Source organism: Ascaphus truei, chromosome 22 (genome assembly GCF_040206685.1).
Source record: "Ascaphus truei isolate aAscTru1 chromosome 22, aAscTru1.hap1, whole genome shotgun sequence".
Lineage (NCBI taxonomy): Eukaryota > Metazoa > Chordata > Amphibia > Anura > Ascaphidae > Ascaphus > Ascaphus truei.
In genome coordinates, this window is record NC_134504.1 from 14,643,388 (window position 1) to 14,666,053 (window position 22,666).

General features: G+C 50.7%; 1 protein-coding gene and 1 long non-coding RNA gene across 2 annotated transcripts in view; one reads left to right on the forward strand and one right to left on the reverse strand.

Annotated features, from left to right (window-relative positions):
- SLC38A10 (solute carrier family 38 member 10) overlaps positions 1-3,195 on the reverse strand; it is a 63,964-nt gene extending 60,769 nt beyond the window's left edge. Inside the window, 2 exon segments of the mRNA XM_075579812.1 lie at positions 1,377-1,494; positions 1,941-3,195. Coding sequence (XP_075435927.1) covers positions 1,377-1,494; positions 1,941-2,030 — 208 coding nt within the window. The 5' untranslated portion in view covers positions 2,031-3,195.
- A 2,400-nt stretch (positions 3,196-5,595) lies between these two features.
- On the forward strand, positions 5,596-22,625 carry LOC142472525 (uncharacterized). Its single transcript, XR_012789749.1, has 6 exons — positions 5,596-5,701; positions 6,813-6,924; positions 7,755-7,948; positions 9,556-9,713; positions 22,178-22,382; positions 22,570-22,625. It is a non-coding gene; the product is annotated as an uncharacterized LOC142472525 (long non-coding RNA).
- The last annotated feature ends 41 nt before the right edge of the window (positions 22,626-22,666 follow it).

The following is a 22,666-nucleotide window of genomic DNA, read 5'->3' on the forward strand; positions in this document are numbered from 1 at the left end:
AGTGTGTTTATTAAAACAGAAGAATGATCTCGCAGTGTGGTTTGGTTTGGTTTGACTTCCTCTGCGTCATTATCAATGTACAGAGGAGACGTATTTCCTTCCGTATACAATAGTTCACCGGCTTGTAGCCACATTGGCTCTGGGGAACTGGAGATTGGTTGCAGCTTGGGTAAACGGGAAGAAATCTAGGTTTTGAAAGCTCTGGACACTAGAATTACATTCGTTTGTTCCACTAAAGGGTATCACAAATATATTAGCACTAAAACAACTGTAAAAAGGATGAATCCCGTGGACGCGTCTTATTTCCAAACGCCATTCGTTATATCACCAAGACTGCGGCTCTGCTCTCTAGGCGTGTCCAGTGGTGAAATGGTTAACACAGCCGGGCGGTGGGGAGAGGGCGTGTGAGCTGGGACCTGCATCCTGCACACGCGTCCTGCAGATGTTAGGAGTTTTGTTCCTTTGGCAACAGGAATTTGATGGCACGGCGCCTCTTCCCCCTCACCTTCTCCCTGCCATAAACAGGGGCCGGCGTGGCTAGCGGCCAGGATACCCACGCTCTGGGCTTGGAACCGTGGGGGTGTTTATCAGCGGCAGGACGCCATGTCCTGATCCGGCCCGTGGGGGATACAGGGAGGAGGCCGGGACTCCTGCCTTCTAACCCATATTGTGTTACCAAGGAGCGTCTCCCCAATGCTCAGCTCACACGCAGCTTCCCAACTGCACCACTGCTGTAACACACAGCATCCCACCCCTTCCTCTGCTGAACCTGGCACAGCTATTAACCCACTTCGGAGGCGGACGGAGGTTGTGCAATCCCCTTTGGAGTCACCCTATTAGTTTATATTTGGAACCCGAAAGCATTGTGGGATTTCCAGTGCTGACTTTCTCGGCGCAAGAATTCAGGGCGGCGAATCCCAGAACGATTGAGAGATTAAAAAGCATGAGATGCACAAACTGGCCTAAAAACCTGCCTGATTGAGAGCACAGGCGGGGCAGGTTATGTGAGGTTGTGACAGGGAAAAGGAACAAGGTTTGGGGGTAGAGTCAGCTGGCAGAATAAAGCACTGATAGCCTTGAGGATCTAGAACAGGAGTGGCCAACTCCAGTGCCCAAGGACCACCAACAGGTCAGGTTTTCAGGATATCCCTGCTTCACCACAGGTGGCTTAATCGAAGACTGAGCCACTGATTGAGCCACCTGCGCTGAACTTGCGGTCTTCGATTGAGCCACCTGTGCTGAAGCAGGGATATCCTGGAAACCTGACCTGTTGATGGCCCGAAGACTGGAGTTTGCCACGTCTGCTCTACAGCTACCGGGACTTATTCCTCGCCTCGGACGGCGTTATTTGGAGTGGCCCACAGAGGAGATCTCACCGAGGCCGGCGTACGTCCTGCGCTTGCTGACACTGGCCGATTTCACCAGGAACATGCAGGATTGGTGGGTCATCCAGCAGCAGAACATGAGTAGCAGAGTGCCCAGGACGATGCCGCACTGCAAGATGGGAAGAAACAGGGATCGTCGGGTCACAAGCCTATCATAGAATTACATAATACCAACGCCAAACCACCTTATCTATCAACACATGCACAGAGTAAAAATCACAGGTCAGAGCGGCGGGCCAGACTGACGGAGAGAAACTATACTGTAGTCATATGTTGCCATCACAGAATGGACTTTGTAGTTTAGGATCTGGCCTCTGAAGTGGGTGATCCCACATTACGTCAGCTCTGCTTCACCAGGCAATAGCACTAGACCAGTGTGCGTCATACCTCTCTCCTGGACACCCCAGATTTTAGAAATACAGTAGTCCATAAATATATGTGAAACTGTGATTAGCTGGTGGGGCGGAGATCCACTGCACTAAATGATGGCCCATTAACTCCGACATTCATGTTGCTTGTTACAATAAAATCTGAACAACAGGCACATGGACCCACCTGCTTGAAACAAAACGGCATGGTCAGGACACTGACTCCCACAATGCTGTTCACTATGTTCATGATCAGTCCCCAGTTAGAAGCCGCCATATTTTCTGCTGCCGAGATCGAGCCAGAGAATAATATATATATTCCTATTTAAATCCCAATAATGTCACAAAAATATGGAATAGGTATAAAAATTAAGTTGGTTTTGCTGATTTAAAAAAACGGTTTAAAAAAAAAAAAAAAAAAAAAGATTTTTAATAAAATAGGTTTGCAAAAAGCACGATGATCCAAAGAGAGACAAATTAACGAAGGAATAAAAATACTACACAAAATTACAAAGGATCAGGGAAGAATGGAGGCTGGTTGCAGGTCAGGATTTGGGTGGGGATGGAGGGGGTGCGCATGGAACATGGGTAGGAGGGAATGCTAAGGGGACGCTATAAGGGGGGAGGGACCAGTGTAAAACGATCCACAGGTAACCAGACCACAGACACACTCATATCCAGGGGCACGTCGCTTCTTAGTCCTGGATAGAAGCGAAAACAGGGGCAGTTTATAGGTCCAGACAAGTTGGTCCTGAAGACTGGACCAGAAGGATAAGAAAGGGATCTTGGGATATGGGGTTCATTTGGCCCCAGGTGAGGGAGCTGGGCACAGAAGCTGCAGGAAAATATACCTCTGGCACCACAGGGACAGATAAGGAGTGTGGAGATTTGGTCCAAACAAATATGGTGGCAGAACTGCCCCTGGTCACCAAGATAGGAGGCAGGTGGCACGTTCAGTTTTCCCTTGTGGGATAGGGAGCCAGCTGATTGGCTATAGATATCTATTTGCCCCTTGAGTCCTGGTTATAGGCGAAGATGATGTGTCCTGTGGGTAAAACTGCCCCCTGAATCCGAGTTAAAGGGTCAGATGACGTGTCTTGGTGGTAAAACTGCTCCCGAATCCGAGTTAACGGGTCAGATGACGTGTCCTGGGGGTATAACTGCCCCTGAATCAGAGTTAGAGAGGCAGATAACGTGTCCTATGGGTATAACTGCCCCTGAATCCGGGTTAGAGGGGCAGATGACGTGTCCTGGGGGTAAAACTTTCCCCTGAATCCGGGTTAGAGGGACAGATGACGTGTCCTGGGGGTATAACTGCCCCGGAATCCCGGTTAGGGGGGCAGATGACGTGTCCTCTCCGCACGTTATACCGGCGGCTCCCCTGCCAGCCGCGTACTTCCGGGTTCCCTCAGCCAGCGTATCCAGGAAGCGGACAGCCAAACCAGCGAGACGAGGAAGCGTCGGGCAGAGCGGCCTGGATGCTGGAGTGTAGAGATGAGAGAGAGAGGAGGATAGAGTGGCCGGGGCAGTGAGCGCGGGAACCCGTGGCTCGGAGGACTCATCACACCCTGACTGAGACGGCGGGGAACACTCCGTATGAATATAGTGAAATAGCTGCAGGCACGTGCAAGTAATGATATGCAAAGATAGTTACATATAAAACCCGTGTGTGTGTATATATATATACACACGTTGTATACTATACATACAATACATTCACGTGTCTCAGACAGGTCTGCACCTGTGCTCACAAGTGATATTCTTTATTGGCTACACAATGGGTCCAGAGCATGTATGTAAAGCGAAAATGTACTTAAAGTGAAGCACTGCCTTTGCCCACTTATCGATGCTCCGGTACAGGTAGGGAGCCGGGATTGCTGTTCAGGACGTGCTGACAGGCGCATGCGCGAGCTGCCGCTTGCCTATTGGGTGAGGGGAATCGGCGCGTCACTACCACGGCGGCCTGTAGGGCAGAATAAGTGTCGTACTCGCGAAGCGAGCGCACGGACACGGGGGTTATAGAAAATGTGTCCTTAAACCGGGGTATGTCTGTATATGCTAACGGTGGAGGTTTTCTGTCGCCTTTTTCACCCACCATAACTTAAAATGTATATGGTAAACCTACCCAGCCTAGAAATATTTCAAAGCAAGTATAGACGAACCTCACACTGATGATACCCATCAAGGTTGAAACATGTCTGTGAGTGGTTTGACTGGCTTTGCTAGTCCCATGCTGTGCTTAAAAGCTGTGTGAACGGGGATGCATCAGCTTAAATAGGTGACACATTGTGTGCTCATTTGCATGTCATTTCCCAGAATCCCTTGCTGCAGTGGGAGCACTGTATGCTGGGTGATAATGGTGAAAGGCAGGGGTGCAGACCTGTCTAAGACATGTGAATGTGCTCACAAGTGATATTCTTTATTGGATATATATATATATATATATATATATATATATATATATTATAGACACTATACACCTCATATACTGACCGTGGCCCCCATGCAGACGCACTTACCAGAACACCCTCGTACTGTCTGTACGTTCTTCCTACCGGCAGGGACTTCTTTCCTATTGTCACTTTTATGCCTGAAGCGCTTCTTCCCACTATGTGCTATGTTATTATGCCCCGTGTGTTGCTGCTGTGACGCGCTGTGCACCTGGATGGCGCTATATAAAGATATACATACATTACTGTGCTTTTTTGTAATAGGAAAGGTACCAGTACCCGGCCTCTTACCTTCGCCTGCTCATCTTCTCCGTCACGTTGTGGTTTGTTGTCGCCGCGGCGTCATTACAAGAAAATGCCGCCGGAGATGAGCAGGAGGAGAAGGTAAGAGAAAACAGCGCCGGTACACTGTGCCGGCGAGTACCGTCACAAATAAAGATATATGTATACACACACACACACACACACACTCCTCGCCTCTCACACATGGGCGAAGGTAGGTACGATAAGTACCACTGGGTTTAATACGTACAGGACATCAAAAGCAGGTGCACTTAGATTGTAAGCTCTTTGGCTCAGGGTCTCCTTTTGCCTTATGTTGCCATGTACATGCTCCATTTATCCCCATTGTTTGTTATTTATTTAATAAACACACAGATAGGACCTGCTACGGTCATGCCTTGAAAGTGGCAGCAGGATTAAGACGCTTTGGCCAAAGGGTTAAACTAAATGACCCTTTTACAAGAGAATATATAGGTATTGCACTGTGTATTTTTGTCACATTGGAAGTAGCTTTGGGCATCTTTGTCTGTTGTTTGTTGTTATTTCTTTACCATGTGTGTCATTTTGCACTGTATAAATAAAACCATACTCTGTATATGTATCTATTTTATTTGCATAGCGCATCTCCGCAGTAATGCGCGTAACAAAATCATACGAGACACATTGGGAATTAGCACTGCAAACCAAAAAATGAAACATTAGGGATTGTTGTCCCTGCCCTGAAGAGCTTACAATCTAAGGGCTATGTTGGGACAATGTACAGAAACCGTAGGCGGATCACATTGTTCAATACCTGCTTAATAGGTACAGGTAGAGGGTATAGTTATATATACATATTGTAACGCAGGGTAATTAAATGTAATAGTGTGTGTGTGTATATCTACAGAATTGTAAAGTAATTGTGATATTTGTACACAGTGTACTTGTTGACATTTAAAGGGCACAGTGAGTGAGATGTTGTCAGTTTAATGGGGACGGTCTGATTTGGGGCGAGTCTGCCCTTCCTGTGAGTGGCATCTGACAGCCGGTCACTGTCACCTCAGGAGGGGACACCTAGGATTGGTGATATTTTTGTGTTAATTCATCATAGGCTGTGACATCCTTTATTGCAGGGCTCTTCAGCTGGCGGGCCGCAGGCCAAGCGGGACCTGCTACTGTCTGCTCCGGCTAATTGCAGCGCAAGTTTCCACACACTGAGATGCGCTTGGAAGCTAAGGTAATAGAAATATGTGCAGGCGTTGCTTGCAAAATGTGGAAATTGATTCATTCTAACACTTAATAATTATTATCATAAAACATAGGTCTTTAATCTATCCAAAATTACATTGCAATACTCTTGTGGCCCTTCTACCCATTTTGAAATCTGGTTGAAGAGCCCTGTTCTAATGGGTCAACAAGAAGTTTCTTTGTATATGTAATATTGTGTACAGAGCTTTCTAAACCTCACAGGTCTCTTCTTCACGTGTACAGAGTTTTCTAAAACTCACAGGTCTCTTCTTCACGTGTACAGCGCTTTCTAAACCTCGCAAGTCTCTTCTTCATGTGTACAGAGCTTTCTAAACCTCACAGGTCTCTTCTTCACGTGTACAGAGTTTTCTAAAACTCACAGGTCTCTTCTTCACGTGTACAGAGCTTTCCCAACCCTCACAGGTCTCTTCTTCACATGTACAGAGCTTTCCAAACCTCACAGGTCTCTTCTTCTCGTTTACATAGCTTTCTAAAACTCACAGGTCTCTTCTTCACATGTACAGAGCTTTCACAAACCTCACAGGTCTCTTCTTCACATGTACAGAGCTTGCCCAACCCTCACAGGTCTCTTCTTCACATGTACAGAGCTCGCCCAACCTCACAGGTCTCTTCTTCGCGTGTACAGATCTTTCCCAACCTCACAGGTCTCTTCTTCACGTGTACAGATCTTTCCCAACCTCACAGGTCTCTTCTTCACGTGTACACACATACCTGGGCAATGTGCTGAGCTCTGTACACACTGTTACATTAATCCAATGCTACTGCTGACAATGTACAGTCATTTATCAAAGTCTCCCAGAACCAGATTAACATTCTGACCAAGAGGGGATGTCTGTTTTAATGGAATGTGGTAGAATAATGATCTCTTCCTCTTCATCTTCCTCTTTATTGCATCTGTGAGGAGGGAACTTTTTTTTTTTTTTAAGCAGAAATATTATTTTTAAAAAGACCCCACAATTATTAGGGATTCTCCACCCGCTTTCGGGAGAGTTATCCAGCGCGCTCCCACATATCAGGAACAGCTTTTCTTTATTATGGGAATGTAATCTCTGCCCTGCCTTTTTCCCGGGATTGTTCAGAACAAGATTCTTCAGCTGGAGGCCCCGCGGGTCCAATCCGGCCCTGGGACTGTCTGCTCCTGCTCTTCTTCCAAGTACAATTTCTCACACTGAAACTCACTTGGACGCTAAGGTAATATGAATATATATGGTACTGGTGGTGTAAATGCTTGCACACTTTTGAAGCATGCCCATTCTTGTTAACGTATCCAAAACGACATTATATTACTCTCGTGGTCCGTTTTACACCTAATTGCTTTTCCGGATCTGGCCCCCTTTGCAAAGCTGGTTGAAGAGCCCTAACCTAGAACTAGGGAATAACCACGGGGTGGCTGCCATGTTATGTGTGACCCACAGTAATTCACAATCTACGCCAGGGGTGCACAAACTGGGGGGGCGCGGGATTTTCTAGGGGGGTGGGGCGTGGCAGTTACAGAGGCCCCGCACTCTTTCTTCCCCAAGGCATTTAAATTAAATGCCGGGGGTGGCGTGAGGCCTCTGTAACTTCTCTTGCCGGCTCTTCGGCGACGCGTCAACCACGGCAACGTGACGTTGTGACGCCGCCGAAGCCAGGGAGCAGGTGAGGATGGGGGGGGGGGGGGGTGCGAGCAGAGGGGGGAGAGCAGACGGGGGGCGTGGACAGAAAAGTTTGCGCACATCTGATCTACACTGTACTGAGCTTCCATCTCTAATAGAAATGAGAAGGCAGGATGGAAACAAGGGTTGCGTTTTGCATTTAATAATAGCATGTTCTTGTATTTGAAACGTTTCTTCTGACTTGGTGGGACCACGTATTGCTTTGCGAGCCATGCAGATCTTGCTTGTAGCAGTGTGTGTGTGTGTGTGTGTGTGTGTGTGTGTGTGTGTGTGTGTGTGTGTGTGTGTGTGTGAAGGCCCTTGATGGGAGAGTAGGGGTTAATCCAGTCCAAAAGATTGACGCGTTTTTTTTTTTTTTTTTTTCAGGTCCCCCCTTTTTTTTCTTTTTTTTGGCAGCGAAAGGGGCTTTGAGTCCAGCGCTCATCGGCTCGCCAACTCTTCCAAATTCCTGAGCCCTAATGAGCCTGATAACGCGGTTTTGGTATTAATCACGGGTGCGTTTTAGAAATTGCCTGCGAATGATCCGACTTCTAAAGAGAAATCAATAGGAGACAGAAAGTGTAAGTATGCAAATGCCACGGTGACAAAAGCAGTCGGCTGTAAAACGAGGCACTTAGGCTTCATTTGCTCAATTATATTTCTCAAAAGGCTTTTCTCTTCCCCCCGATGAGTTGACGTCACATCATTTTTACATCAACTTGCAGCCATTTCCGTGCATAAAATGATTTGTTCGGTGGGAAATTGAGCTTCTGCTAAATGGTGTGTCGCCTCTCCCGGAATTTCTGGGCATGCTCGGCCGTCTCAGTTGCCCGTGACTCCCCTGTGTGCAGCTGGGGAGGGACAATGGGGACAGAGACGGGGGGGGGGGGGAGGCAATCGTTGTCACAAGGGGGGGTATTAGAGACCAGGCAGAGGGATAGGTGACGGGGTGGGGGGGGGGGAAAGGGTGAGGAGACGGGGGGGAAAGGGGGTGAGGAGATGGGGGGGGGGGGAATGGGGGTGAGGGCACGTGGCACAGGGGAAAGCGGGGAGACGGGGGGAAAGGGGGGGGCGGGAAAGGGACAGGAGAAGTGGGGTGAGGAGATGGGGAGACGGGGAAAGGAGGGGGAATGATAAATGGGGGGGACAGGAGACAAGGGGAAAGGGCAGACGCAGGAGGCAGTGAGAGAATTGGGGCTGTCATGGTAAGGTGCAGGAAGCAGAGATTTTAGACAGTGAAGAAGGGAGGGAGGGAAATGCAGGTACCAAGGTGACCGGTAGCTGAGGGGGGTAAAGGCAGAAGGACAGAGGGGGGGGGGAATCAGACTTGTTACTTAACTACATGAAAGGGGACAGGGACAGTAATGGCGAGACGGGACAGGAGATGGGGTGTGTACCTCTCACCCCGTCCTAATAAACAGGGACACGTACCTCTCGCCCCCTCCTAATACACAGGGACACGTACCTCTCGCCCCCTCCTAATACACAGGGACACGTATTTCTCATCCACTCCTAATACACAGGGACGCGTATCTTTCGCCCCCTCCTAATACACAGGGACACATTCCTCTCGCCCCCTCCTAATAGACAGGGACAGAGATGAGGCAGCAGTGCCGTATCTGGGGTGTAATTGTGTATGTCATGTGTACTCAACTCCAGTCCTCAAGACCCCCTTACTACAGGTCAGGTTTTCAGGAAATCCCTGCTTCAGCACAGGTGGCTCAATCAGGGGGCTCGGTCTTCGACTGTGCTGAAGCAGGGATATCCTGGAGACCTGACCTATTAGTGGCTCTTGAGTACTGAAGCGGCCCACCCCTGATTTTAGTTGTTTTCTTAGTCGAAACCAGTCACTGTACAAGCGTCCCGCAGCTTAACATATCCCTAATTGGAGGGCCGACTAGCTCAGCCCTGGCAGCCGGACCCCCCAGGCTGTATGTAACAGGCTCGCAGAAATAGACAAGGATGACAGCAAGACAAGATTCAGTTGATGCATCCTATTATCATACGTGTCAAGAAACATCTTAACCATCCCTTCTTGCTGCTCCCCGTAACTAATCCTCATGCCCGTGTCTGTAGCACGTGGGGGTAAATAAGTTGATGTCATGAGAGGTAGGTGATAAATGATTTTTTTTTAAGGGCGTGGTACTTCCTATTATATTTAGGGTTAATAATGCCCATCTCATTTTAGTGAAAGTATAGAGTGGTGCACTCAGGATGACTGAGCCACAGGTTGAGCCACCTGTGCTGAAGCAGGGATATCCTGAAAACCTGACCTGTTGGTGGCCCTTGAGGACCGGAGTTGGCCGCCCTTGGAATTGAATACATGTATGGCCCTGAATAATTATGGTGAGAACACACAGTTCACAATGCATTCATCTCCATTACATTGAATGTAAAATTGATGCAGCGTTAACTGTTCATTACACTGATTTTTCACTATGATAATTAGGGGGTACGCTTGGGATCTTGCCACAGAAACCCCATGTGAGATTAATATAGCATTCCTCCAGTAGGGGGCAATCTGTGCTCACCTTGCCCTTGCTCAACTGCTTTGGAGCTAGAGCAGCGGTTTCCAACTTTTTTTTTGGTTAAGGAACCCTATGTGAAATTCTGAGGAACCCACAACCCTCTCTAATAGTGCGCCTGAGATCAGATGCATTGTAAGGAACCCCAACCTTCTCTAATAGCGCGTCTGTGATCAGATGCATTGTAAGGAACCCCAACCCTCTCTAATAGCGCGTCTGAGATCAGATGCATTGTAAGGAACCCCAACCCTCTCTAATAGCGCGTCTGTGATCAGATGCATTGTAAGGAACCCCAACCCTCTCTAATAGCGCGTCTGAGATCAGATGCATTGTAAGGAACCCCAACCCTCTCTAATAGCGCGTCTGTGATCAGATGCATTGTAAGGAACCCCAACCCTCTCTAATAGCGCGTCTGTGATCAGATGCATTGTAATGAACCCCAACCCTCTCTAATAGCACGTCTGAGATCAGATGCATTATAAGGAACCCCAACCCTCTCTAATAGCGCGTCTGAGATCAGATACATTGTAAGGAACCCCAACCCTCTCTAATAGCGCGTCTGAGATCAGATGCATTGTAATGAACCCCAACCCTCTCTAATAGCACGTCTGAGATCAGATGCATTATAAGGAACCCCAACCCTCTCTAATAGCGCGTCTGAGATCAGATGCATTGTAAGGAACCCCAACCCTCTCTAATAGCGCGTCTGAGATCAGATGCATTGTAAGGAACCCCAACCCTCTCTAATAGCGCGTCTGTGATCAGATGCATTGTAAGGATCCCCAACCCTCTCTAATAGCGCGTCTGAGATCAGATGCATTGTAAGGAACCCCAACCCTCTCTAATAGCGCGTCTGAGATCAGATGCATTGTAAGGAACCCCAACCCTCTCTAATAGCGCGTCTGAGATCAGATGCATTGTAAGGAACCCCAACCCTCTCTAATAGCGCGTCTGAGATCAGATGCATTGTAAGGAACCCCAACCCTCTCTAATAGCACGTCTGAGATCAGATGCATTGTAAACTCTTCTGTATTTGGTACAATTTTCACATTACCTGCACATTGCAGGGAACCCTTTAGGGGGGCCCCGGGGAACCCTGGTTGAAAAACCACTGAGCTAGAATAACCGTCACTGCTGTTGGCACATTGCAGTGCACTGCATGTTCTTCCAGTACTGAAGGGGTTAAAAGGGTAGCCTATTCAAATGGAATAGATGCACCGTGGACCTTCCAGCAGAGGCAGGGTTAAAAGACCCAGGAAGTGAATGTAATGATTGGAGATACGTGACTGGGTCAGAGGCTTTCTCTGAGATACAAATGAGCAGACTCCGTCAGGGGACAACTGGGGTATCAAGGGCCCACAGGGGGGGAACGCAAATTGTGGGGCCAAAGTGGTGAACGCTGTTATAATGGGGCGTGCCGTCCTGCATATGTCCTGTACAAAGACACGCGTGCATATACGGATAGATGCAGAGTACACACACTCGGACTGACACACATACACACGCCTCTCCCCTGCCACACGCAGCACTTATCACCTGAGATCCCACTCCAAGAGACTATTCACGGTCCCAAGTTTCAGCAAAGTATCCGGCCGCTCCTCCTTCTCTTGCCGTGCCCCCCACACCTGGAACAGTCTACCCGAGACTGTAAATAAAAACCCCACTGGTGGTGCATGTTCACGTCTCAGACAGGTCTGCACACCCTGTCTTTCCCCCATTATATCGTAGCACAGGGGGGGCGCAAACTTTTTTTCCCGGCGGTCACCTCACCGCGCGCACCCCCTCACCCCCACTTACCTCGGCTCCGGCGTCATGACGTCATGTTGCCATAGCAACGTGATGTCACATGACCGTGTGGCGTCATTTGCCGCTGCGTAGCCATGGCGACGCGTGTGGAGCCAAGGTAAGTAAAGGTTTACAGAGGCCCTGCAGCTCCCCCGGCACTTAACTTAAGTGCCTTCGGGAAGCGCGCGGGGCCTCTGTAAACCGCGTGCCCTCCGCATGCAGTCTTGCGCCCCTCAGTTTGCGCACCGCTGTCTTGGCAAACAGTGCTTCCATTGTAGCAAGGGATTCTGGGTAATGACATGCAGATGAGCATAGTGGGTCACGCATTACTTCTCATCCATTTTGACATGGACCGGAGACTCTCACAGCCGCCACCGGTCTAAGTTCTGTCTCGCGTTTTAATCTGGTCTGTAACTGTTACATACGCCTATCTATATCTATATAATCGAAAATCTTGTTTGAGAGTGTCTGGAGACCATTTGATTGGTCCGTCGGTCCGCCCGCCCTCCCACGGCTCTCATTGGCCGGTGTCTAACACGGCTCTCATTGGCCCCCCATAACACGCTCTCTCCTGCTCTCTCCTGCTCTCTCCTCCCACAGGCCGCTCCCTTCCCGGGCTTTCACTCTCCCCACGGCTCTCACATCTCCCCGACTCTCACCCTCCCCACGGCCCTCACCTCCCATAGGCCACTCCCTCCCCCCGGCTCTCAACCTTCCCCGGCACTCTCCTCCCTCACCCGGCGCTCTCCTCCCTCACCCGGCGCTCTCCTCCCTCACTCGGCGCTCTCCTCCCTCACACACAGCTCTCCTCCCTCACACACAGCTCTCCTCCCTCACACACCGCTCTCCTCCCTCACACACCGCTCTCCTCCCTCACACACCGCTCTCCTCCCTCACACACCGCTCCCTTCCCCGGCGCTCTCCTCCCTCACACACCGCTCCCTCACCCGGCGCTCTCCTCCCTCAAACACCGCTCTCCTCCCTCACACACCGCTCTCCTCCTCACACACCGCTCCCTTCCCCGGTGCTCTCCTCCCTCACACACCGCTCTCTTCCCTCACACACCGCTCTCCTCCCTCACACACCGCTCTCCTCCCTCACACACCGCTCTCCTCCCTCACACACCGCTCTCCTCCCTCACACACCGCTCTCCTCCCTCACACACCGCTCTCCTCCCTCACACACCGCTCTCCTCCCTCACACACCGCTCTCCTCCCTCACACACCGCTCCCTTCCCCCGGCGCTCTCCTCCCTCACACACCGCTCCCTCACCCGGCGCTCTCCTCCCTCACACACCGCTCTCCTCCTCACACACCGCTCTCCTCCCTCACACACCGCTCCCTTCCCCGATGCTCTCCTCCCTCACACACCGCTCTCCTCCCTCACACACCGCTCTCCTCCCTCACACACCGCTCTTTTCCCTCACACACCGCTCTCCTCCCTCACACACCGCTCTCCTCCCTCACACACCGCTCTCCTCCCTCACACACCGCTCTCCTCCCTCACACACCGCTCTCCTCCCTCACACACCGCTCTCCTCCCTCACACACCGCTCTCCTCCCTCACACACCGCTCTCCTTCCCCGGCGCTCTCCCTTCCCCGGCGCTCTCCCTTCCCCGGCGCTCTCACCCTTCCCCGGCGCTCTCACCCTTCCCCGGCGCTCCCCCCCACACAGAGCACGCTCTCTGCGGCTCCCCTCATACAGGCCGCTCCCCCAGCTCCCCATCCCCGAGGCCGCTCCTCCGGCTCTCTCCGCCTGTCCCGTGCAAGGCACAGCACCTCCTCACCGGAGCGTCTCAGCCTCGCCGGGGGTCATGGACATCGCTGAGGAGCCCGAGGTGGAGGAGGAGGGCGGCCGGTACCCGGAGGAAGAGGAGCGCGACCGGGTGCAAGGTGAGGAAACTCAGGGGAATGGGTTATTTAACGAGTCCAAGACTCACCCACCCTGCCCCCCTGCCTTTTGCCCCCCTGCCCTTTGCCCCCTGCCCTCCCTCCCCCTGCCCTTTGCCCCCTGACCTCCCTCCCCATGCCCTTTGCCCCCTGCTCTTTGCCCCCTGCCCTTTGCCCTCCCTACCCTTTGCCCCCCCTGCCCTTTGCCCCCCTGTCCCTCCCTGCCCTTTGCCCCCCTCTCCCTCCCTGCCCTTTGCCCCCCCGTCCCTCCCTGCCCTTTGCCCCCCGTCCCTCCCTGCCCTTTGACCCCCGCCCCTCCCTGCCTTTTGACCCCCCGCCCTTTGACCTCCTGCCCTTTGCCCTCCCTTACCTTCCCTTTGCCCCCCCTTACCTTCCCTTTGCCCCCCCTCCCCTGCCCTTTGCCCCCCCTCCCCTGCCCGTTGCCTCCCCTGCCCTTTGCCCCCCCATCCCCTGCCCTTTGCCCCCCGTCTTCCCTGCCCTTTGCCCTCCCTGCCCTTTACCCTCCCTGCCCTCTGCCCTCCCTTTGCCCCCTCCGCCCTTCTACGCCCCTTGGCCCCCCGCCCTTCTACGCCCCTTGCCCCCCCCCCCCCCCCCCGACCTTCTACGCCCCTTGCCCCCCCCCCCCCGACCTTCTACGCCCCTTGGCCCCCCACCCTTCTACGCCCCTTGCCCCCCCCCCCTCCGCCCTTCTACGCCCCTTGGCCCCCCCCCCCCCGACCTTCTACTCCCCTTGCCCCCCCCCCGACCTTCTACGCCCCTTGGCCCCCAACCCTTCTACGCCCCTTGCCCCCCCCCCTCCGCCCTTCTACGCCCCTTGGCCCCCCCCCCCCCCCGCCCTTCTACGCCCTTTGGCCCCCCCCGCCCTTCCACTTCCCCCCCTTGCCCTTCCACTCCCCCCCCCCCTCCGCCCTTCCACTCCCCCCCCCCCCCACCCTTCCACCCCCCCCCTGCCCTTCCACTCCCCCTCCCCCCCCGCCCTTCCACTCCATGCCCCCTGCCCTTCCACGCCCGGGCAACGCCGGGTATATCAGCTAGTAACATATATTATCATCTGTAACTGTTACACACGCCTATAATATATTATCTTTACCTGTGCATGCAATGTCTTTATATATAGTGTATAACCCTGCTCACTTAATGTACACTTGTATTCTCACCATAACTCTGTGCCCAGGACATACCTGAAAACGAGCGGTAACTCTCACTGTGTTACTTCCTGGTAACACATTTAATAAATAAAATAATACACTGACCGGCCGGTCACACACCGTCTACCATGGGAGATTCGTCCAGTCTCCGGAGGCTCAGCAAGTACCGCCGAGGCTTCTGGTCACTCCAGGAGACTTGGCCAATTTAGATATGGAGAACCAACCTGATGCTGAAACCCGTTAGGGCAGGGGTTTTCCAAGGCCAGTCCTCGAGACCCCCACAACAGGTCAGGTTTTCAGGATATCCCTGCTTCAGCACAGGTGACTCAGTCAAAGACTGAGCCTCTGCTTGAGCCACCTGTGCTGAAGCAGGGATATCCTGAAAACCTGATCTGTTGGGGGGTCTTGAGGACTGGAGTTGAGAACCCCTGAGTTAGGGATTACCCCAAGTAATGCTGGTCTCTGACTGCCAGGGAGTTCTATGTTTCTATTTCAGAGAAGATTACATACATACACTTACATATACACATACATACATACATGTACACATACATACATGTACAGATATATACATACATACACACATACATACCCACACACACACACATACATGCACATACCCACACACACATACATACATACATATATATATATACATATACATACATACCCACACACCGATACACACATACCCACACACACACACATACATACTGTACATACATACATCATCAGTAGTGAATGGGTTACAAGTCATTGGCTGCAGCTGCAATTGTTGGACTAAGCAGCAGTAGGAGAGGTTCTGTTGCAAGAATAAAACATTACACTGTGGTATGAGTTCCCTGGGAATCAGGGTGCAGGGTGTGTGAGTGGGAGAGGTTGGGGTGGGGGGGGTGGAAGGTTATACTGGGGACTTCTGGGCAAGCTTGTGGGAGCGCTTGAGAAACCTAATTAAAGCAATTACCAGCTGCTTCTCAGAAACTGATCAGATATATTTATTGCAAGCAATAACTCTTGGAATATTGTGTTTGCAGCCTCCGTATGGGAAAGCAAACATTAGCAAGAAGAGGGCAAGGCACACAGGGAGAGAAGGCCAGAGTAAGGGGGGGTAATGCTGCAGCGGGACTGGCTGAGGTCACGCAGAGTTTGCTGCGCTGTAAAAGTGGGGTCACCATTCTTAAACCCCGTCACTGCAAGAGAGGCCAGCAAAGCATGGACCCTCTGGCAGCAAAGGGGTTAAAATAATTAGCAACCCTCATTTGATGTGTGTACCGGAGCATTGGAGATCTGACCAGTCATTTCTCCAGCTGCAGTAACACGGAGCAGCGGTGCACGAGAGCAAGCCTAGGGGTGCCAGGCGGCTTCTCCACAAATACTGGGCACAATGGTGAAAGGTGCGAAGCGCTCGAGACACAGACACCACTCCGCTCCATGCTGTTTCTTCCTCTCCTTGACCCCAACCTCCTGACATCTCCTCCTGATTGGCTGCTGCAGGGTAATGCAGTCAATCAGGATGGAGGAAGCTGCCCAGCCCCCTAGCAGCCCTGCTCTATCCCTGCTCAGGGGAATCCCGCTGCCCCCCAACCCGGTCAGGTCACTATATCCAGAGAGGTAATACCGGTATACATACACGCCCAGAGAGGTAATACCGGTATACACATACACGCCCAGAGAGGTAATACCGGTATACACATACACGCCCAGAGAGGTAATACCAGTACACATACACGCCCATAGAGGTAATACCGGTATACACATACACGCCCAGGGAGGTAATACCAGTACACATACACGCCCATAGAGGTAATACCGGTATACACATACACGCCCAGGGAGGTAATACCGGTATACACATACACGCCCAGAGAGATAATACCGGTGTATACATACACGCCCAGAGAGGTAATACCGGTATACACATACACACCCAGAGAGGTAATACCGGTATACACATACACGCCCAGAGAGGTAATACCGGTATACACATACACACCCAGAGAGGTAATACCGGTATACACATACACGCCCAGGGAGGTAATACCGGTGTATACATACACGCCCAGAGAGGTAATACCGGTATACACATACACACCCAGAGAGGTAATACCGGTGTATACATACACGCCCAGAGAGGTAATACCGGTATACACATACACGCCCAGGGAGGTAATACCGGTATACACATACACGCCCAGAGAGGTAATACTGGTATACACACACACCCAGAGAGGTAATACCGGTATACACATACACGCCCAGAGAGAGGTAATACACACACACGCCCAGAGAGAGGTAATACACACACACACCCAGAGAGGTAATACCGGTATACACAAACACGCCCAGAGAGGTAATACCGGTATACACATACACGCCCAGAGAGGTAATACCGGTATACACATACACACCCAGAGAGGTAATACCGGTATACACATACACGCCCAGAGAGGTAATACCGGTATACACATACACGCCCAGAGAGGTAATACCGGTATACACCTACACGCCCAGAGAGGTAATACCGGTATACACATACACTCTAAGAGAGGTAATACTGGTTTACACATACACGCCCAGAGAGGTAATACCGGTATACACATACACGCCCAGAGAGGTAATACCGGTATACACATACACGCCCAGAGAGGTAATACCGGTATACAGATACACGCCCAGAGAGGTAATACTGGTATACACATACACGCCCAGAGAGGTAATACCGGTATACACATACACGCCCAGAGAGGTAATACCGGTATACACATACACACCCAGAGAGGTAATACCGGTATACACATACACGCCCAGAGAGGTAATACCGGTATACACATACAAGCCCAGAGAGGTAATACCGGTATACACCTACATGTCCAGTATTACCTCTAATTGTTTACTGGACAGATTGTCCAAAAAAGAGGACAGTCCGGTTCAATACTGGACACCTGGTAACCCTAAGGCTGCGTCCATGGTATGGACGACCGTGCGTCCGCACGCTGAGCGATCAGACTGCCTAAAGGCAGTAATTGCATCTATACGGTGTGTGGGAGCGGGCGCACGTTGTGATGGGCCGGTCACGTGATCGGTTCGCCCAATGAGGGCGAACCAGCTCAGTGACGTCACTGGCACGCCCTTAGGCATGCCCACGAACGGCGCGTGTACCATGGCCAGGGAAAGCACCCGCTTTCCCTCAGCCTCCGCGCGCCTCCGCACGGGCGAAGTGTCTATGGACGCAGCCTACGTTGGACAGCACACAGCTCACAAACAGGTTGGAGAAGCTTGTGTCCAAGTCACACGTACATAGAATGGTCTTCTTGTGCCTTTCAAAAGGTATCGCAGTGCCACTAACCTGCTCCCATCTCCATTCTCCGTCCCTATGAGATTGCAAGCTGTGTGGGACAGGGATGTCCTTGCCTACTGTACCAATGTGTGCTGGTGTTTGATATTTTATCATTCTCGTCCTCTGACCCCATTGTGCGTGCGCTGCGGGAAATGCCGGCGCGTTATACACACATATATAACCGTACTATTAACCGGAGAGCGCACCGCTGCGGCCCTGTTTAGGGAAATGGAGTCTGCGTTCAAAAATGCATGATGGGATTTCAATGCGCGTCGCCAAGCCGGTATAACAATCGTTACACGGACTGGACCCAAAAGGTCGGGAATGCTGTCTGTGAGCAGGGTTACTGGCTCTACACTTCTTTAACCCAGGCTGTGCTGAAAAGCTGTGTAACGCGGCAGGTATAAGCTTATAGGGGTCCCACGTTAAAATGGACATGACGCTAAAGGTGTGCTCATTTGCATGTCATTACCCAGAATCCCTGGCTGCAGCGGAAGCACTGTGTGCCAAGAGATAATGGGGAAGAACCCGCCTGAGACGTGACTGTGCTCACAAATGGGATTTTAATTTCATTCATTTAACCGAACTCAGCCCTCCTTTACACGCCGCGTGTGAACCGATCCTTCCTCCCCATCTCTGCAACCAAACCCAGCCCGGCAAAAGAATCCGCGCTGAGTGGTACATTAACGTACGCTGGAAGGGGGGGGCGTGTGAGCGCCCCGTGGTGGCATACAGGAGGCACTGCACAGCTGTGCGAAGCCCGGAGCCTGCCGGAGACAGCTGCATTCTGCACACTTTGTACGGATTACAAGTACTGTGTATTTCACACGGGGCGACGCACGTGAACCTCCTTTCCTAGCGTGTTCCGGGGTACCGCAGCGAGCGAGACGGGCTGTGCCAGAAACACAGTGACACACACGTATAGTGAGACACAGCTGAGCGGTTACACACTTTGCCGCGGCTCCTCATAGTGACCGGCGCGGCACTAATGACAGACACTCCTTTTTTGTAGCAGGTGAAAGAGACGGAAGAGTGGCAATTTCATTACAAATGTCGCGTGCGCTCGGTTGCGCGGGCGAAGCATGGAAATGTTGCAGGTAGTGATGCTTTGCAGTGTGCTGGGAAGCGCAGGGACTTTATCGCGGTTCGGGTTTTGCAGGTCTTCGGTATAGATATCCGTGTAGTTTCCTGCTAACGGGATAGCGGGCAGGAGGGATGCAGGGCTAATCCTGGAGCAACTCCTTGTGGCTTTCCACGTGCCACTTTGGGACAAGTTACCTAAGTAGTGCTATGCCATACGACGCCTTATAACTCACTCACTTGAATAAGGCATAACGGGTCTTCGGAGCTTATGCCATAGCACCACTTAGTAAACGTACGTGTGTGTGTATGTATGTATGTGTGTATATGTATGTATGTGTGTGTGTGTATATATATATATATATATATATATATATATACACACACACACACATGTAGAGGTATCAGTACCGTGTTAGCCGAGCTTTAATAATCAAAAAATAAATAGATGATACCGTTCTGTGGCTAACGAAATGCTTTTATTTGTGCGAGCTTTCGAGATACACTGATCTCTTCTTCCGGCGATGTTACAATGAATGAAGCAAAAGGTATACTTAAAAACAGTGTCTCTTGGAATGTTATCTGTGCTGTTCCTTCCCCCGGTGTGGATGTGTTTTATGGCTAGAGGTGTCAAAAGGTTACTGAAAGCAAGTGAAGAAAGAGTGTGTATGTGTATCAGTGTGAATAAAAATGAATGGAGAGCCCACAGTATATACAGTGCTATACACAAGGTGTGTGTGGAGTGGGAGTGGATATAAATGGTGTGGGTGGGTGTGGAAATGTGAGAGTTTGTAGCACAACTAAAAGTGTGTGTGGATACTTAGTGGTCCCTATTGGTGTATAGGGATGGAAAAACAAGGAGTATTAATATGTGTGAGAGACAGCTGTGTGTGCATACATATAGCACAGTATGTACAGACATGGCCTTTAGCGCTCATGGGACGAGAGTTCACTACTGTCAGTAATGACTCATAAAATTTCGATCTCTGTTTAGGCCACTGCTAAGTGTCCCGAACAGTTGCATAAATTTGTATTCATGCAACCGTCTCTCTTTCGGGGTTTTAAGATTACCTTTGAGTATGGCAACCCTCAGATCGTTCATCTTATGGCCAGAGTCAGAGAAATGTTCGCCAACAGGACTGTCTCTTGTACCGCGTGTGATGCTGTGGCGATGCAGGTTCATTCTCTTGTTTAGCCCCTGCCCTGTCTCGCCTATGTAGTAGCAGCCCCCTGGGCATTTCATGCACATGATGAGGTACACGACATTGCTGGAGGAACAGGTGAACCTTCCTCTGATTTTGTATTCCCGATTCCTGTGTGGTATTTGTATTGTGTCCGCTGTGTAGAGCATTGCGCAGGTTTTGCATCTTGGGTCCTGGCATGGTTTTGTCCCGCATTCAGTTGTACTGCTGAATACTTTACTCCTCACCATAATATTCTTGAGATTATGGGGTTGTCTGTATGATAATAAGGGTGCTTCAGGGAAGACCTGTTGCAGTCTTGTATATATATATGTGTGTATATGTATGTATGTATATATATATACACAGACTGTGTGTGTGTGTGTGTGTACAGTCACTACATCTCAGACGAGATTTGATGACCAGCACCGGACGTGGCTAAAGTAATATCAAAGTAGTGATTTAACCCTACATACACCACCTAATGACCTGACGTTCCGGTCCCTAGAGGAGCCTTCCTCAGAGGAGCTGAAACGTTGGCCGATTAGGTGGTGTGCGTGTGAGTAAATCACTTTTCTGGTCTGACCCTGCTCATGTCCAGCGCTTGTAATCCTACCTCGGTTGAGATGCAGTGACATATCTAAGGCTGTATACTACGCATGGAGCTGCCTTGGGGGGAAGGAGGGTGCGTGTGTGTGTGTGCGTACACACACACACACACACTGTATATGTATACATATAGGGCTGCAATGCTCTGCATAGAGTTTCCGTGTGTGTGACTCTGCCTGGTAATCCGAGGCCAGGTGGTCACCTTACAATGCAGCCCTAGATTCAGCCACTCTTCGCCCCTTTTCACTCCTCTTCCCACATTACATTGGCAATAAAGAGCAGGGCTGTGAGAGGCCCAGCGTGAACAAGCTGCCTTTCTTCCGCTGCCGCTGCCCGCGGGGCCAGTGCCCTTCCTTCTCAGTTCCTCTGGAAGCGATGTCCTGCTGCTCTGAATGGGCCCTTGTTCCCCGGATGGAGCAGGGGGCTGGAAAGAAGTGGTTAGGGGGTGGGGGGTGGGGGGGGGAGGAAATGTTACACTGTAACCTTCCTCTCTCTTTTCTGGGGCTTTCAGTTCTTGTTGCTATTATCATTTATTTATAGTCCGGCAACACAATGCAACGGGATAATATGGGACAGAATACAATAAGGCAGGGGTGGGGGGGGTCCTCATTTCCAGTCCTCAAGACACCAAAACAGGTCAGGTTTTCAGGATATCCCTGCTTCAGCACAGGTGGTGCAATCGGCCGATTGAGCCACCTGTGTTGAAGCAGGGACTGATTTAGCCACCTCTGCCGAAGCAGGGACTGATTGAGCCACCTGTGCTGAAGCAGGGATATACTGAAAACCTGACCTGTTTTGGGGGGGGATCTTCAGGACTGGAGTTGAGATCCCCTGCAATCAGATAGATATAGATATATATATATATATATATATATCTATCAGGGCTCTTCAACTAGTTCTGCAAGGGGCCCGGATCAGAAAGAAGTTAGAAGTATCAGGGCTACACAATTATTGTCATGTCATTGTAGATACGTTTAAAGATTTCAAGAGGACTATATGGTAACATTATGCAAGCATGTATGCCATCTGTACCCTATATATTCCCACTGCCTTAAAGCTGCAGACCAAGCAATATCCTACATGTGTGGGGGTGTTTTATTTTTATATACTGTAAATCGGTTCTGTGCTAGGAGAAAATACTTGTAGCATTTTTTTAAAATTATTATTAAAACAGCACCTCTGAATGACATTTTGAATGTATTCTAATGTAACAAGCCCCTTTTTGTTCCTATAGCAACCGTCTACAAAGTCACAGATACTGAGTCAATACTCTGCAGCCATTTAGTGAACCCCCCAAGCCGAATCTTCGCCGATCGGTCACAGGAGAACGGATCGATCGGCAGCTTAACTAATTACTTATCCTTGTGTGGATTGTATCGACGCGCATATTGAATAGGAAAACAAATAAAAAACCGTCAGCTTGGACCTTTAACTCACAAGTAAGTTTCCGTGTAAAGACAAGTGCACTTGTCTGTCTGAGAAAGTGGTATGAAATTAGTAGGGCGTCTGAGAGCCGCAGCAAAGTCCCGCGCGGTCCGTTGAAAAACCCCGATATAAATGAGACATATACGAAAATATTACGAGCTTTACTTTGGGAATCCCTGACCTCACAAGCGTCTCTTTCAGGTGACATCGCCTGTGTATCGTCCCCGGCAGCCACGCGAAACCAGGGGCACACAGGTAACATTGTAGTCCGATGCGCTGAGACGCGATCGCGCGAGCA